Source organism: Harpia harpyja, chromosome 19, assembly GCF_026419915.1.
Source record: "Harpia harpyja isolate bHarHar1 chromosome 19, bHarHar1 primary haplotype, whole genome shotgun sequence".
In the NCBI taxonomy this organism is placed as follows: domain Eukaryota; kingdom Metazoa; phylum Chordata; class Aves; order Accipitriformes; family Accipitridae; genus Harpia; species Harpia harpyja.
This window is the reverse complement of record NC_068958.1, coordinates 10,427,615-10,444,642: the sequence shown is the minus strand read 5'-3', so window position 1 is coordinate 10,444,642 and position 17,028 is coordinate 10,427,615. Positions and strand designations below refer to the sequence as shown.

General features: G+C 62.3%; 1 protein-coding gene across 1 annotated transcript in view; it reads right to left on the bottom strand.

Moving 5' to 3' along the window:
- NIBAN2 (niban apoptosis regulator 2) overlaps window positions 1-6,947 on the bottom strand; it is a 32,030-nt gene extending 25,083 nt beyond the window's left edge. The window contains exon 1 of the mRNA XM_052815146.1: window positions 6,727-6,947. Within this exon, the coding sequence (XP_052671106.1) occupies window positions 6,727-6,781 (55 nt within the window). The 5' untranslated portion in view covers window positions 6,782-6,947. The remainder of the gene's footprint in view (window positions 1-6,726) is intronic.
- Window positions 6,948-17,028: the final 10,081 nt, after the last annotated feature.

Here is a 17,028-nt window from a genome sequence, read left to right as displayed (position 1 = left end):
CAGCCCCAGGGAGAGAGGCTGAACCTGGCACGCTCTTCCACCACCGAGCTGGCCAGTGCCAGTGGGAAACCCAATCCAGCACCCCAGGAGGAGACCAAACAAAGACTTTTATGTACATCCAAAAAAAAACCCAAGAGCTACTTGAACAAAACAGCCCTGCACCTGTTCTGGGCTCTGCCGCAGGCCCTGCTGCTGGGGGGGTTCCTGTGCCCAGCTCCTCCGTGAGGCCGGGGGAGGACAGAGGGTCCCCACCAACCCCGCAGTGCCTGTCCCACGCCATGCCCCCCATGCCTGCTCCCTCCTCCTGATGAAGGGTGATGCCCTGGCTGAGGGTGGCCACAGGCTCAGTGTCTCCCATGGCCAAGGATGCTCCAGAAGCAGCACAGCCCCTGCTGAGCCATGGACACCCCGGGCTGGTGGGCACCTGCCCCATGGGGCTGGCAGCCAGTGCCTGGCAGCACAGAGCATCACCAGCATCTTCCTTGCTGCAGGAGGGTGGGCGGCAGCCAGCAGAGCGAAGTGGGTCCTAGGCAGAGGCAAGGCAGGGATGTTCCCAAGGCAGGGATGTTCCCAGTGTGGGGATGTTCCCAAGGCAAGGCTCTGTCCTGGTCTCAGGTGATGCCCTGCATGCGTTGGGAGCAGAGGAAGGGACTCACGGTGCTTCCCATGGCTGAGCCACCACTGCTTTGGGTGCCTGGGAGCTGGCAGCCCCGCTCTCCTGCCCCACGCAGTGGCACGGAGGTCATCCCAGCTTTGGGACACGCCTCTTCATGCAGGGAAACCCCCCAAGGGGCATCACACCTAGCGCTGAGCAGAGCTGGCAGAGGGAGAGAGGAAGCCAGGACAAGCGTCCCGTGCGCCAGGAGCCACCAACCAGGAGGGAAGAGAGGTCCTGGCCCGGGTCCCCAGCCAGCTCCAGGGCAGAGCGTCCCATCAATCCCTGCTGCATGGGGACGTCCCATCCTGGGGACTCCCATAGAGGAGGGGTCCAAGCCCCTCCAGAGCAGGGCTGGGCGTCCGTCTGCAGGCAGGGACAGATCCCTGCTGGGGAAGGGCGGGAGGGCACAGAGAAGGGCACCGTGCTCTACCAGCCGGAGCCAGGACCTGCACCGAACACCACTGCCCTTTCCCTTTGAAAAGGGGGAAAAGGTGGAGTTTTACTCCTTCCTCCCCCTCCGGCGCAGGAGGCTGGGAGGAAGTCTGCTTGCAACGAGCAGCTCTGCTCTGCCCCTTCCTCCCCTCCTGGCCCCCCTGACACCGGGCTCTCCATAGAGCTGGTGCGGGCACATCCAGGCATGGGGCAAGGCTCAGGGGCCAGCCAGGGAGCACAGCTGCTGCTCGGGGACCTCACGGCCAGACACCAGCCAGGCTCCGGGTGCTGCAGCCCAAGGGTGCAGTGACACCTTCTGCAAACTGGGTGGTGGGACCAAACCTGGGTCCTGCAGGGGCAAAGTGCGTGCTCAGCCTCGTGCTGGAGAGCTGGTGCTCGCCTGCCTTCAAACCTCGCCCGGCAAGCTCCTGTGGATAAGCATCCCTGGATCCCTCCAGCCCTTCTGCCGGCCGAAAACCTCTAAGACGTGGAGCCCAGGGTCCTGGCAATGTGGGAGGCAAGAGCCCCATCCTGCAAGCAGACAGCTTTCCAGCTTCCCCCCATCTCCCTGCTCGCTGGGAGCAAGGGCAGGGCAGCTGCCGGCTGGGTTGTGAAATAAAGTCTGGTCGTGGGATGCTGCTGTAAGAGGGATGGAAATGGGACAGCTGGGTCTGACACCACTCCTTCCCCATGGGCTGGGACCAGGCTCCTGCCCACGAGGCCGGCTGCAGGGTCTGTCCATGGGACGCACCACCCATTGCATCCCCATGGACCAGGGCTGTCCGCACGCCTAACCCCGGGCTCTTTCACTGGCTGTTTTGGTGACTGTCCCCATGCCCACATGGCACCTTTGCTGTTCCCAGCATGGGGCCAAACCGGCAGTGCCATAGCTGTGGCGAAGCCAGAGGTGGGAGCCAGTGGCTTGTTGCAACCTGCCACGGGGCTCGGGCAGAGGGACGGGAGCCCGTCAGTCCCCAGGAAGGTGAGATAGGGCTGACAGGGGATGTGCCAAGAGGTGCCAAGCCTCCCTGGGCTCAGAGCTAGCCTCTGCAGCAATCTGGGGGCAGGAGGGAGGCAAAGGCTTGGGAAATCCCAGCTCTTGGCTGTGCTTCCCTTGCTGGGTCCCTGCAGTGGGTTTAGGGGTGTCTGATACTGCAGTGTGTGGGGAATCCTGGTCTGCAGGGTGCTTTTCTCTCCCTGGGCTGACCTGAGGGGCCACGGAGAGCTCTCAGCTGCGATGCCGCCTCTGCTCCTCCTGTCCCCAGCCCTCCTGCTCCCAGGCAGAGCAGGGATGCCCTCCATGCGTGCCCCAGCTTGCTCAAGGCAAGGCCTTTGGCTAAGCCCCTGCTGGGGGAGGCAGGGAAAGCCCCCCCAGGAGGGAAGGCAGGCTCTGTCCCAGGGCTGAGCACAGGCAGGGCCAGGAGGGCTCCCACCTCCTGCCCATGTGGGAATGCCACCAGCACAAGAGGCCCCTGCAGCCAGTGACGTCCCCTGCCCCAACACGCTGGCTCTGAGCGAGCCCTGTGCCCCGACATGACGGCTGCGGGTAAGCCCTGGCTTGCCAGAACCAGCCCTTCCCCGCTGGCAGGGAGCCCTGACATGCCAGGGGAGTTATTTATTTCACGATGAAAGAAGACACACACTTCGTTACAAGAAACTACTCCACATCTCCAGCACATTGCAGTGCCGATCCCTCAGAACCTCCCTGCATCGTTCCCGCGCCCCGGGGCAGGGTGAGGGTTTCAGCCTCAAGACCAACCCCAGAGCCCATCACCAGCAGCCACCGCCTCCCGCGCTGGCTGGAGCTGATCTGCGGCCAAGGCTAGGAAATGAGCGTCGCGCTTAAGGAAGCCACGGCGAACCTCTTCCCGCTGCCGGCAACCTCCCCCTCTGCGGCACACCGCAGCCAGGCACCTTTCGGCATTTGCCGGGCACCTCCGGACCCGACCCCGCAGCCCGTCCCATCGGCACCCAGCCTCCCGGCAGGAGAAGGATGCTCCTTGGTGGCATCAGGATATGCAGCCACCGATGCCCGACAAGGCTCGATGGAGAGGAAAGGCTGTGGGTCTGGCACCAGGGGTGAGGCTCAGTGTCACTTCTGCCACCGTTGTGTGGGCTGGTGTCTGTAGAAAGTCCCACCCCATATTAACAGCTAGTTTATTCAGCAATTAACGAGCCGGCGACTCCCTGGAGATGCCAGAACAAGGTGTGAGCTCCAGGGACCCTCCCTGCGCTGCCACCCACCTCCCCATCCCTCTTGCTGCAGAGGCACCCGGCAGCTCCCGCTGCATCCCTGGGCTCTCCCACCCGCTGGGTGCCCAGGACCACCAGCCCCGTGGGGCAGAGCCACCCAGTTCCTGCCAGCCATGCTCTACCTCACCCCCCTGGAGAAGGGGTCCATGGGGCTGGGACGCACTAGGGAAGGAGTTATTCCAGCACGAGGGAAGAGCTTCATCCAGCCCCTTGCTGAGGGCACCTATTGCCCTGGACAGGAGGGGACACTGTGCGAAAACCCAAGGCACCCAGTGACGTCTTGGCTTTCCCGGGAGCCCTGGCAGGACATCCCATGCCTGCCACCCTCGTGTCCCCAGGCGATGGTGTCCATGCTGGGCATCCTTGCACAAGGAGGGGGAGCCAGTCCCTGCTCCAGCCCGTGGAGCAGGTCAGGAGTAGCTCCCAACCCACATTTGGGAGGAAGAGGAGGAGGGCAGCCAAAGGATGTTGACAAACAAGCTGGGTGACTCAGGCCAGGATGATGTCCAAAGTAGGGCGGCAGAAGGAAGCACTTACCAGTTGTAGAGACTCTAAAGGGATGCAGGAGCAGCAGGCAGCACGGCCTGAAAACCACCCCAGTGTAGATCACACCCCCTGGGCTGCCCTTTCAACCCCAGCACAGCGGAGCATCGCCAGTGTTGGCAGGGATGCTGCCTGCACGCCTGCTCAGGCACCAGGAGAGAGGTCCAGTCCCACCAGCACCACCAGTGGGAGGAAAGACCCTGGTCCTGAGCCACCAACACATAAGTCACACATGTGTGGCTCGTGACCTCCGGGAGATGTTGGCATCAGCCTCACCGCATGGACTCGACACGGCACGGGACCTTCGCAGCACAGCTTTGATGGCAGAGGTCCCAATGCAGAGGGGACCGCGCCATGCGTGACATGGAAAGGCTTTTTGCCACCTCCCTCCTGCCTTTAACCCACCTGCAGTGCTCAGAGCTCTGCTCCCAGCAGGGGGGAAGGATCTGGCCCAGGCTCTCACCATCTCCCCACAGCCCCAGGGCTTGCCACGTGCCTAGCCGGCACAGTTCTGCTGGTGTATGGGGGCTGAAGCCACAGGGAACATTGCCAAGCCCAGAGAGCTCCCGTCCCTGCTGCAATTAGGGGTCGCATCAGCCTGGGCAGCTCCTCCAAACTCCCCAAAGTTGGGAGGACAACTGGGAAAAGTTGCCTGGAGAGGGGATGAATCCCTCCCCGGGCACCGGCAGGAGCAGCGGCACCAGAGAACAGGCCGAGCTAGGCAGGAAAACCCGGAGTTTTCCCCAACGCGTTGCTTTGCATGCCTGACAGCAAGTCGTGCCTTGCCTGTTGGGTTACGGCCCCTCCCAGCTCTGGGGGCTTTTCACCCAGCGAGGAGACCGGGCGGAAAGCGGAAAGGTGCTTAGTGAATCCAGTGGGCTCCAGTCTCTCCCAGGGAGGTGTCCCAGTACAGGTGCAGGTCCCCCCTACTAACTCTGAACCTTCAGAGCTGCAGCACGGCACAGGACATGTACCAGCCCAACCTCCATAATCCTATTTCACAGGAATCCTATTTTCCCCACAAAAACTCGTCTGCAGCCCCCGGCCCCCCGACCATGGGCTGAAACCCCCCAGCGTAACAGCTCGGTCCTCGCTAGGGTGCAACCATCCAGCCTGGCCTTGCAAACACCTAATTTCTTGCCCAGCAGAGACAGATTCCTGCATAGGAAACCCAACCAGGCTTTTCCTTGTTATTCTTCAGGATTAAAACCACAGGGCTTGGACAGGGAGCCATCTCTGTATGGAGAACCAGGAAGTTGAATGGAGATTTGGGACGTGCTTTGGACCCGAACGTGCTGCGGTGAGCAGCCGTGCGCAGACCCGAGCCAGTACAGCCTCATGGATCAGCCGCGTCGAGCTTTAACTATGCAACACGAAAACCCCACAGTGTGTTACAAGCTCTCCTTCAAAGCTCGAAAACCTGCTGGCGTCCTGCTGAGCCGCATACCACGTAAGCATTCCTGCCAGCCGGCCCAGGACGGTGGGGCCTGGCAAGGTGGATGGGCTTTACCATACACCGCGAGACATCGAGTCCATATGCCGGTATCGCAGCAGCTGTACCACGCTGCTCCATCGGTGCCGGACCCGCAGCAGCTTTTTCCCCCAAAGCCATTGGGGAAAAAGGACGTCAGAGCCGCTCCCGTGGCTTTATGGCAGAGATGGAGGAAAGATACGGCAGAGCCACTTCCAAAACCCCAGCACTCTCCGAGCCCTTGAGCTCCCCACAAGGCGTACAAGGTCCAGCGTGAAGCCACGCTCCTCCGTGCCACCCGACTAGGTGCAGCTTCGCGGGGGGGGTTGCTTAACCTGGCGGAGACGAGGGTTTTTCAGCCTGGGGAGCTGAAACCGAAGCCGGAGCACGAAAGGGCTCGGAGGTCAAGTCCTGCCTCCTCGGGAGCTCCGGGGAGCGAAGCGCCCGCATCACAAGTGACGCAAGGTGGCTCGGGGGGGGCACAGCACCCCGACGGAGGAGTGACCCCACTTAGAGGGGTCAAGCAAGTCACCACAGGCACCAATTAGCAGCCCTGCCCCCCCGCCACCACCCTCCCAGCCATCGCTTGGCACAAACCCGTGCCTGTGCAGAAGCCGTAATCCCACGTTCAGCAATTCCCAGGCGGCACTGACCAGACATCCTGTGCCGGGGGGCAGAGGCACTGCCGGGCAGTCGCCCCGGGACGGCCGGGCTCTCAATGACCACATTGTCACCCTTCCCCGTCCCACAGCGGTGGCGGGGGGACTGCTGCGTCCTGCCTGGGCTGGGGCAGGCCTGGGGCATCCCAGGGGTGCAGCCAGTCCTTCCCCCCCCCACGCCAGAGCCCTTGGGGAGGCTTCCCTAGGGATCCCCCAGCACTGCTAAGGGGGAGAAAGTTCATCTGCCGGCCCAGCCCCAGCAAACCCCATGTTGACAGTGGTTTCCCTGCGCAGGACCCGGCTTGCCAGCATCTCTCCGGAGCCCAGCTTCCCCCCCTTCCCTCCCCACAGCCCGGAGAAGCTCAGCGCATGAACAGGCTCCCCGGTCCCCGGAGCCAACACAAACACCCCCGGCACAACCCAGCCTTTCATTTGGGAGGCAGACAGGCACTTCGGGTGCCCCCCCGCCGCCGGCTGTGCCCAGCCAAGGGGACAGGCAATAACACAGGGAAACTGCAACGTGGTGGAAAGAAAAAAACCAAGAAGTTTAAAGTCCGGGAAAGAGGGGAAGAGCAGGCGGGGGGGGGGGGGCTCCCGGGAACAGGGGGAGGGGGCGGGGGTGGCGTGTGTCCCCCTCCCCGGACTGAAGAGAGGGATGGGGAGAGTCCGCCTGGGCTAAGGGGAGAGGGGGAAGCGCGCCGGGAGCTCACCCGCGATGTGCTGGCGGCGACCCTCGTCCAGGTGCGTGGAGACCACATCTCCCATGGCGAGCGGAGCCGGGCCGGGGCGGGCGGCGGCGGCGGGAGGAGGAGCAGGAGGAGAAGAAGGAGGAGGAGGAGGAGGAGGAGGAGGAAGGCAGCGCCCGGGGCGGTCAGGCAGCGCGGCGCCCCATGGCAGCCCCAGCCCCGCCGGCCTCCCCGGCCACTCCCCCCGCGCCGCCCCCCGCCAGCCGCGCCAGCGCCCCGGGGAGCGTGTGTGTGTGTGTGTGTGTCTGTGTGTGTGTGTGTGTGTCTGTGTGTGTCTCTCCTCCTTGTAATTAGCTGCTCTAATTTGCTCGCTGGGGGATGGGGCAGGCTCAAAGAGAAGGGTTGTGCTGCCCCATCAGGCTGCCCCCCCTCCCCTCCCCGCCCCGGGGTGCGCTGGGTGCTGGAAGCACCTCCGCCCGCTGTTCATCCCCGCACGGCATCGCCGTGCCCCCCACCGCACACACTGCGGGGACCCACGCCAGCTCCCGCGGCCGCCGGCGCCAGGCAAACCAGCTCTGTCTTGGCACCGGCCTCCTCCGCTCCTGCCATTGCTTCACGGGGCCGTTGCAACACCCGCTCCTCCCTTTCTACCTGCGGGCTCACGCCCAGCTCCTCCTCAGCCTCAGCCCTCGGCTCCTCTCGACGCCAAGGTGGAGGGCGGCCGTGGGAGCCGGCCGGGCAGCGGCACGGAGCGGGAGGCGGGCGAGGGGCCCCTCTCCCTCCCCACCCTCCGGGCAGCTCTCATCGTGCGGGAGAACGGGATGGAAAAACTCGAGTTGCCTTAAAAAGTTCTCCAGCCACAGGGTTTGGAGCAAGAGCTGTTTGGCCCCGCTCTCCCGGGGTGGGGGAAGCCAGGAGGGGGCTGGCACCTCCCAGATCAACCACCGTCACTGGGGAGCCGGAGGACACGCTCCGAGTGGGATACTGGAACCAGTAGCGCTCCACCGGTCCAGCAAAATCCCCTCGCACACGCTCCGCCGGGCCTGAAAATTGGCTGGCCGGATCCATGGGGTGCTGCTGGGCGGTGGGCGAGCTCCCAGGCCCGGAGCTGCTCGCCCAGGGAGGGAAGCAGCCGGGGCTGGGGAGCTGGAGGAAGCCGTGGAAAAGCTCCTCCTTCCTCTGCTGTAGCTGCAGCTCCTCTGTCGAGAGCAACAGGCGGAAACAGCCCTCGCAGGATCCTCCGCACGCTGCCTGGGCAGGATCCGGCCGGAGGAAAAGCCTGGACTGCATCGTTCCCAGACCCCTGGGCACAGCGAGCAGCCGGGGTGTGACCATGGGAGGAAGAGGAGGAGGAGGAAGGGGGAGGACGTGGCGGTGTGGCCAGAAAGTTCAGGCTGTTCCCAGCTGCAGGGCGGCTCCGGGGAGTCGCTGCCGAGGTGGATCCATGCCTTGGGATCGCTCCGGTCCCCGGATGCTTCCAGGCCACTGGGAGCCTGGGCTGGGCTGGGCAAAGCTCGGCTCAACCGCGGCCAGGTTGCTTGGCTAGGTCCAGGCCAGCCGGCGTGGAAAGGGCTCTGAGGTTGTGCCGTGAGTCTTTTCCCGGGCTGGACTGTTTACCCGGCGGCGGGAGGGAGGAGTGGATGGAGGTGGCCAGCCGTGGAGCAAGGCATCCTGTTTATCCTGCCTTAAATAGCTCTTCTCGGCCAGCCGCAGGCTGCTGGGCTGGGGAGGGGGACGAGAGGCTGCTCGCATCTCTCCCTGCCAGTTGCCACCGGCCCTGCCCTGAAATGGTGCCCAACACCCGCCTGGCACACCCGTGGGGGGCGACACGGATGATGACCACGGGCTTCTTGCCCCCCCTGCCGAGCCAGGATGCTGCCACCCTGGGGCCAAGCATCCTCCTGAGGGGGAGGGATGCGGGTGCTCCCATGCCAGGTCGGGCTCTCCTAAAGCCAAACACTCAACACAAGGCCGAAGAACATCAGGACATCAACTGGCATCCAGATGCCACCCTGCATCTGCCCCAGCACCCGCGGGAGCGAGGGTGGCTGGGGCTGGGCTGCAGCTGGGGGCTGCTGGGGCTGGGGTATCCCCTGGGCTGGGCTCACCCCCCGACGATGCCCACCACACATCAGCCCTTTCCATCTTGACACGTTCCTTAGCCCTGCAAGTCATTTCAAAGGGAAAATAATTTCAAAGCTGAAATATTTACCTTTTTCTCTTTGCAATGCCCTGTAAGAAGGCTTTACCCTTAGCAGCGGGCTTGTTTGCAGTTTGCCTGGCCAAAACGCTGTTGAAATCAAGGGGTTCTCGTGGGAAATTTAGCTACAGCAAAATCTCATTTCCAATAGAAAATTGTTCCACTGGAGGCTTTTAAACACTTTCCCCAGTGCTGATCCCCGAGGAGTCTGGCTCTGAATTCATTTGAAAGTCTGCCTTAGTGGGGTGATGGTATGTAAAAGGTGGGGAAAATGCATCCACCTCCCTCGAATTGAAAAAAAAATGTGAATATCTACCCATGGTAATAACTTCATTTAATAATGAAACCAAGCTTCATTCCTTTAGAAGCAACAATGTATGGAATATGATTTAGGCAGTGCACGCACAGTCCTGCTAAATAGACCAAGTAAGTGGTATAAACCCCTTCTTTTTGAAAAGTCAGTCCACGTAAGCACTGGAGCACTACATACAGAGCCATTACCTGTCTCTTTTGCCCACTGACGTATTTCTTAAATAAATAAATAAAAAAACCCAACCTCATTAAAAGGCAAAAAATAGAGAGCATTGATATTGTTGATTTGCAAACAGGAAGGTTATATTTGTGGCCTGCAGAAATAGCGTGTCAACAGAGACCGGAGGCCATAACACAGACACAGAGGCCGTTTCTGGGGCTTGAAAAACCACCTGAAGATGAGCACGACATCCCGGCATCGTTAGTCAGCGCTGTGCGGTGACACAGCGCAGAGCTTTTGCCGCACGCTGGCTGGCGGCAGACAGGCTCAGCTGCTAAAGCTTGGGAGGGGGAAAGTAAAGGAGTTATCTGAAGGGTTTTGTCGTGAGAGGAGGCGTTTGGAAGCTCAGAGCTCAGCAGTGGCATCACATTGAGCACTTCTCGATGTATTCCCACATGGCCATGTGCAGAGCAGATTGTCCCCGACGTGGTCCTGGTCAGGGTTTCCTCCATCCCTGCTGCCCCGCTGGGTGTCCGAGGAGGATGGGGACAGGGATGGGCATGTGGACGGTTTGTCCTTCCTCTCCTGCTGCCAGTTTCTGGCAGTAGCACGGGGCAAAGCCCAGCCTGGCCTTGCTCAAGCGCTGAGCCCGTCCCACCGTGGCCGGGCAAGGGCTGCAGACACAGCCCCCACTGCTTTCCTGCCTCCCCTCCTGGCCCCGTCCTCCCTGAGCTATCTTTAAATTCAGTGCACTCTGCACTGCCTGTGTGCAAGGGAGGCTCATTCCTTTGGTACAGAGATGGGCAGCAGCGCCGGCTCAAGCATCGCCCCGCTCTCCTTCCCTGCATCCCTCTGCAAAGGCACCTGCTCCAGGTGACACCGCTGCTGAGGCTGGAGCTGAGCCCCGCAGGGTTCAGGAGCCCTCGGCAGCCCTGAGCAGGGGGAAACCAAGCGCAGCAGCTCCTGCACTGCAGATGATGCTCAAATGGGTTTATTAAGCCTGGCCCCGTGTCTGCCCCACGTGCTGGGGCTGCAAGCGGACCAAGCACAGACATCCCTCCCGTTAGAGACTGTGCAGATACGGAGTTTTAAAAAATTACACTGTGATAAAGTCTAATCATCCCAGCTAATTACATCTCACTAAACAGATGGAAATAATGCTTATCTGCCTGGAGCTGGCTGAATTATCCTAGCTTCGAAATGAAGGATTTCCCTCTGAATACAGCCTAGGAGAAAAAATGCTCTTGCGGTTTCAAGCAGTTGCCTGGGACCACGGCGATGGCAGCAGCAGCTATCTGAGATACTCCCCGAATTGGCAAAGCCCTCAAAGCATGTCTGAAGCCTGAGGCTGGTGCAGAAGTCCACCATGACGAGCAAAGTACTCCAGACCTCTCCTTCACCCTCCCAGGGACCCAGCACATCTCCTGAATCATCCTGACACCCCAATCCATATCCATGAGGGAGTATTTAAATTAAAAAAAGTTGATTACTTGGGATATTTTTATGCTCACAGCAGCCAAACCAAGCCTGCCAGGGTCTGTGTGCTCAGCTCCCTGCCCCTCCTGCCCCTTCAGCTGGTCCCCCTGGATTCAGTACCCACGGGGAGGATCACCCCTGCCTTGCTCCCCTTGGATTTTCCATGCAGTCATTACCACGGTGTAAAATCTGACCTCTCAGCAGCAAAGGTGTTTGCTGCACCTGCAGAGCGCCCAGAACAGGCTGTTCCCCATCACTTGCTGCCTCCAGGACCTGCTGAATTCCTGCAACTGCTAAACACAGGAGTACATTGCAGGATCAAGCTTTCAGCCCAGTATTTATTTCCCTTTCTGTGATATAAGGAGCAATCAGCAGAGTTTACCTTTCACCCTCCTTGACCCTGGGACAAGGATCTGTTTCCACCTGGGCCAGATCACTGGGAAACCTGATCGCTTTGGGGGAAGAGCCTGGGGGTGCTTGCAGGCAGGAGGTGCAGCCCAGGGTGGGGGCATGTTCAGGGTGTCCCTTACAAATAGAGCTGCATGCATTTCTCTGGTGGCCCTGGCAGCCAGCGCAGCCGGGCTCACGTCCCCATCCATGGGGGGACGGCCACATGCAAACACACCCAGGGTCACCTCTAAGGCCTCAGAGGTGAATAAGACATGTCCTTGCTAAGGGACTCTGCTGCGGTGTGGGGTCTGAGCAAGCCAAGGCTGGGCAGGAGGGAAAAGCCCCCAGCAAACAAGGGTGTGGACACGTCCTCCTGCTCGCGCGGTGGGGGCTGCTCACCTTCATGGGAACTCGTCTTGGCACAATTAACAGCTGTATAATTGCAGCAGTAGAACTTCCTTCTGCTGACAAAGCCGAGGGCAGCTCCGCCCGGCCCCACGGAGCAGCAGTGCCGTGCCCGTGGCTCCGAGGACGAGCCCCGTGGGTAGTTGCACCCTCAGTCCCACTGACTCCAGCGGGATATGGTGTGCCGGAGCAACATTCTGAGATAACAAGGTGATTAAGCAGTGCTGAATCAGGCCTGCCGCCACCCCGGCTTTTGCTGAATCAGGGCTGGAGCCGGGGCAGGATCAATAACCTCCAGCTCCAGCCTGGGCACAGAGCCGCTGCGCAGAGGGATGGAGAGGACCAGCTCCAAGCCTGGCCTCGGCTGGGGAGCCACCCGGGACCCTGCAAAAACCCACGAGCCAGTCCCACGGGGCTGTGGCAGGCAGCACAGGGGTCGGGGTGTGCCCGGGAGGGTCACCCCCACCCACACACCCCCGTGGGTGAGCACCCAGCCCGCCGGCGAGCGTCCCGCTGCAGGGAGGCGACCGGCAGGGCCGGGGGAGCGCGGCCCCCCGGGGCTTGCAGAGGGCACGGGTGGAGGAGGGTGGCTCATGTGGATCACCATTCCCCTCTGCTGGTCGGGACTGGGATAACTGGTCGCCGCCAGCCAGGCCTTGGCGGGGAGCCTGGGCCGGCCGGGTGCAGCCTGCGGAGAGTGCGACAGCCTGGCTGCCCCGGCACCGTCACCGGCATGGCATGGCACGGCATGGCTTGTGGGAACGGGAACCGGCATGGCATGGGCACTGGCACCAGCATGGGTATGGGCACTGGCAGGGCATGGGCACCAGCACGGGCACGGGCACCGGCGTGGCATGGGATGTGGGAACGGGCACCAGCACGGGCGTGATCACCGGCATGGCATCGACATAGCAGACAATCTGCCTCAGACAGCGGCACCAAGGTGGGCAGGGGGTGTGGGAACAGACAGTGGCACTGGCATGGGCACAGGCATGGGCACCAGTACTAGCATGGGCATAGGGTACTGGCACCAGCATGGCCACTGGGATGAGCACAGGGTATGGGCATGGGCACCAGCATGGCATGGGACGTGGGAACGGGCACCAGCATGGGCATAGGGCATGTTTGTGGGTACAAGGCGGGGGCACAGGATACAGGTATGGGGCATGGGGATGGGAATGGGGCATGGGCACTGGCACGAGCATGGGGCACAGCATAGGCACGGGCAGTGCCTCCCCAGGCCCTCCAGCTGCTTGCAGGCTGCTGCAGGGACCCAGGAGGGGCTGGAGGCTCTGCCAGCTGCCCGGCTTTCCCGAGGAGCCCACACTGACTGGCGCTGGACACCAAGAAACACGGGAATGATGGTCTCAGCCCCTTCAGCTCCAGTGGCTATTCCCAGTGTGGATCAGGCCAGGATGAGGCCCTGGCTCTGCCCCTTGCTGTAGGATACTGTGAAGAGTGGTTTTCTGACCTGTGGGTTCTGCGCCACTTCCAAACCCTGGGCAGGGATGGGGCACCGCATCATGCAAGGCCTGGGTGCTGGGTCACGGCAGCCACTGCTCTGGGGAAAGGAAAAAAAAACATGTTTGAGCAATGACAGACAGCTGGAAACAGCGGGAAAACCCAAAGCACAAAGCCTGGGCCCTGCTTGCACCCAGAGCAAGTGTCTGCTCAGCCATCACCCCTCGCTGCCTCCAGCAAAAACAACAGGCACTTGGACATTATTAACCCCAAGCAGCTTGGCCCCAGGAAGCTCATGGGGACGAAAGCAAGGGGTGACGCTGTGCCCTCCCTGTCTCTGCAGCCACCTTCCCTTGGGACACATTCCCAGCCTGGGGCGAGTCATTTGGCTTCATCGTCACCAGTTTGCCTCTGCCTGCACTGAGGGTGGGGGGGGAAGTGGCCTCTCTGTTTCATACCCCCTGATGATGGATGCATCCCCCAGTGGGACAAAGCCTGGGGGGTTTCCCCTTCCCTGGGGCTGTGGAGGAGAGGACATCCCCAGGGCTCACACAGTTTTGCAGAGACTCACCCTGCCTGTGAGCCAGTGGCCCCAGGGACATCAGAGAGGGCCCAGAGATATGCTCATGCTCTCGCACAGCTGCCCTGTGGGTGCCCCTGGGCTCCCAAACGCACCCGGAGAGTGCCTGGTCCACAGAGCCGGTTGGCAGGTCAGCAGGAGCTGCTGCTGTTTCCCCTAAGCCCCAGCCCCAGGACACAGTGGATTGCGGGACACCTCCATTTCTCCCAGTTAAACACATTTCCAGCATCTCGATAGTTTTCAACTGAACTTTTGGGTTTGAAAAAGCCCGGAGGACCAGCAAGGAGAGATCAGGATGTGGCCGCAGGGCTGCTCAGGAAAGCGTCTCCCACATCAACTCCCCCTCGGTGCCACAGACATCCTCAAACTTGTCATTCAGGAAAACCGGCTTCAGCCTGCTCCCTCTGATTTCTTGACCCTGAGACCAGTCCCTCATCTTGCCTCCCAGCTCCGTCCGTTATTTAGGCAGGGTTAAATCCCATGCCAACAGTCACCGCTTGCTGCGGAGGTCCCAGCCCCCTGACCCCGCCACCCCGATTCTTATCACTTGGACCAAAGCAGCACAGGAGGGAGTGAGGGGAGCAGCCACCACCTCTCCCCATCCACCCTGATGTTCCTTCTCAGCCCTACGGTGGAAAGGGGGGTGAGGAAATGCTGCTCCCCTTCCCTTATCTGTGCGTGGTGTCTCACGTGCATCAGGACCACACTCGATGCAGCTCGGCTGTGCTGGTGGGGTCTGGGCTTCGTGGCTCCGGCTCCCCACCTGGAGCCCCTTGCAGAGGATGGAAAGGCTTCTGGTGGCCTCCAAGGGTCTGAGGTCTGTGGCCAACAGCCCACAGTCCCTGCTTGGAGGACCCACTATCCCAAGGCGTTTTGCACCCCAGCAAATGCCTTTGAGTGGGAACCAGCCTCCAGCCCTGAAGCCAGCAGGCTCCTGGATGTCAGGACTTGGGCTCCCCATATTTGATGGGGCCGAGCCCCTGCTGTCAGGAAGGCAATGCCCAAGCATCCTTCCCGCAAGCAGCCCTCTCTCCACCCCACCATCGGCAGGACTTTTCTGTCCCTGCCCTCCCAGCACTCACCTCCAAGGCCTCCATCCCCAGCCTGGCATCCCCCCGCCTTTGCCCATGCAGCCTGCGGTTCGGGACGGTCAAGGTTTGGTTGCTGATTTTTCAAATGAAGCAAGCATCACTCTTTCTTTCTTCATTTTTTTCCACCAGATGTGATGGATGCAAGAGAACCACCTGGCTGCCAGGGAGCCGAGTATCCCTGAGGGCAGAGAGGGGGGACACCGCAGGGACCCACAGCAAATGGGTGCCGGCTCACCTGCAGCTCTGTACACGTGCTGTATTTTTGCCTACAGACAAGCGATGCTCGGCCTCACCGGGAAGATTGACAGCAAGATGGGAAAGCAATATAAACACCTCGCTCTTAAATAGCCTGCTGGTATTTATAGCCTGTGGTTGGCAGAGAGTCCGGTGGCTCTGACAAACTCAGCTCCAGCTTATTTTTAAGGAAGCATTGAAGAGAACACGTTTTAAAGCAAAGGATCAAGCTGCATATCTGCCTGACCTGGGGCTGCTGGGAACCCACGTGGCTGGGCCGGAGCACGGGCCCTCATCACCCCACCATCCCTCCAGACTCTCCTTTGCTGTCCTGTGTCCCCCGGCACCTCCTGTCCTGCATCGCCTCTGAGTGACGGGGGTGAATATTTATACAGCTGTACATATAAATATGTATATATATCCCTCTCTATACCTGCAAGCACAGCCTGTTTCTGGAGCACTCTGCCGTTAGCTCAGGCTCTGTGTGAGCATCGCACTGTTTCCCACCTCCTTTCCCATTTTTCTGTCTTCATCCCATCACACCCTGCCCAGGTTTGGAAGGAAGAAGCACAGAAACACTCAAATCCCCTCAGCACGACCCCGGGAGCCAGCGTGGGGCCAACCGCAGTGGCTGGCACCGCCGGTACGCACCCCGCACCCCAGCTCGGAGGAGAAGGCACCCTCCTGCAGCGGCACTCGGGTGTGAGGAGCTGCCGTGCCGGGTGCCAGGCGAGCGCCCAGCCTTTGCCCCAAGATTTACAGCCCTGGCCCTGCCCAGCACCTGGGGGTGGCCACGGGGTGTCTGTATCCCCTGCGTGGGGCGGGGGGGCGGGGGATATTTTGCTGGAAAATAAGCCTGAGACACCATAGGGACCCCTCCCCACTGCCATCTCCGCTGTCCCGGGCAGGGCCTCTCCCCCCAAGAAGATGCTGCAGCCCTGGGGGGGGCGGAGGTTCCCTACAGCCCTATGGATGGGGGAGGGGGGGCAGCGCTTTGCTTCGGTGCTGGCAAAACAGACCCGGAGGTGCAGAGCTGAGCCCTGGGGGGCACGGGGGGGGATGCTGGGTACGGGGGGGATGCTGGTTGCAGGGATATGCTGGGGGCGGGGGGCGGTATGCTGGGGGCGGGGGGCGGTATGCTGGGTGCGGGGGTTGGTATGCAGGGTGTGGGGGGGGTATGCTGGGTGCGGAGCGGGGATGCCGGGTGCAGGGGGGGATGCTGGTTGCGGGGGGCAGTATGCTGGGTGCGGGGGTATGCTGGGTGTGGGGGAGGGATGCCGGGTGCGGGGGTGATGCCGGGTGCGGAGGGGATGCGGGGTGCGGGGGTGGATGCCGGGTGCGGGGGGGTATGCTGGGTGCGGGGTGATGCCGGGTGCGGAGGTGGATGCCGGGTGCGGGGGGGGTATGCTGGGTGCGGGGGTGATGCCGGGTGCGGGGGTGGATGCCGGGTGCGGGGGTGGATGCCAGTTGCGGGAGGGATGCCGGGTGCGGAGGTGGATGCCGGGTGCGGGGGGGATGCCGGGTGCGGGGGGGATGCCGGGTGCGGGGGTGGATGCCGGGTGCGGGGGGGATGCCGGGTGCAGGGGTGGATGCCGGTTGCGGGAGGGATGCCGGGTGCGGAGGTGGATGCCGGGTGCGGGGGGGATGCCGGGTGCGGGGGTGGATGCCGGGTGCGGGGGGGATGCCGGGTGCAGGGGTGGATGCCGGTTGCGGGAGGGATGCCGGGTGCGGAGGTGGATGCCGGGTGCGGGGGGGATGCCGGGTGCGGGGGTGGATGCTGGTTGCGGGAGGGATGCCGGGTGCGGGGGTGGATGCCGGTTGCGGGAGGGATGCCGGGTGCGGGGGGGATGCCTGGTGCCAGGGGGCGCTCCGCGGCGGCGGGCGGGCGCTGCGCTGCGGCGCGGGGCGGGGCGGGGGCGGGGCGGAGTGACGCGCGTCCCGCCCCCCCGCCGCCCCTCCCCTCCGCGCAGTCAGCTGAGCCCCGCCGCGGCCGCCGGAGCCCGCTGCCCCCCCCGCC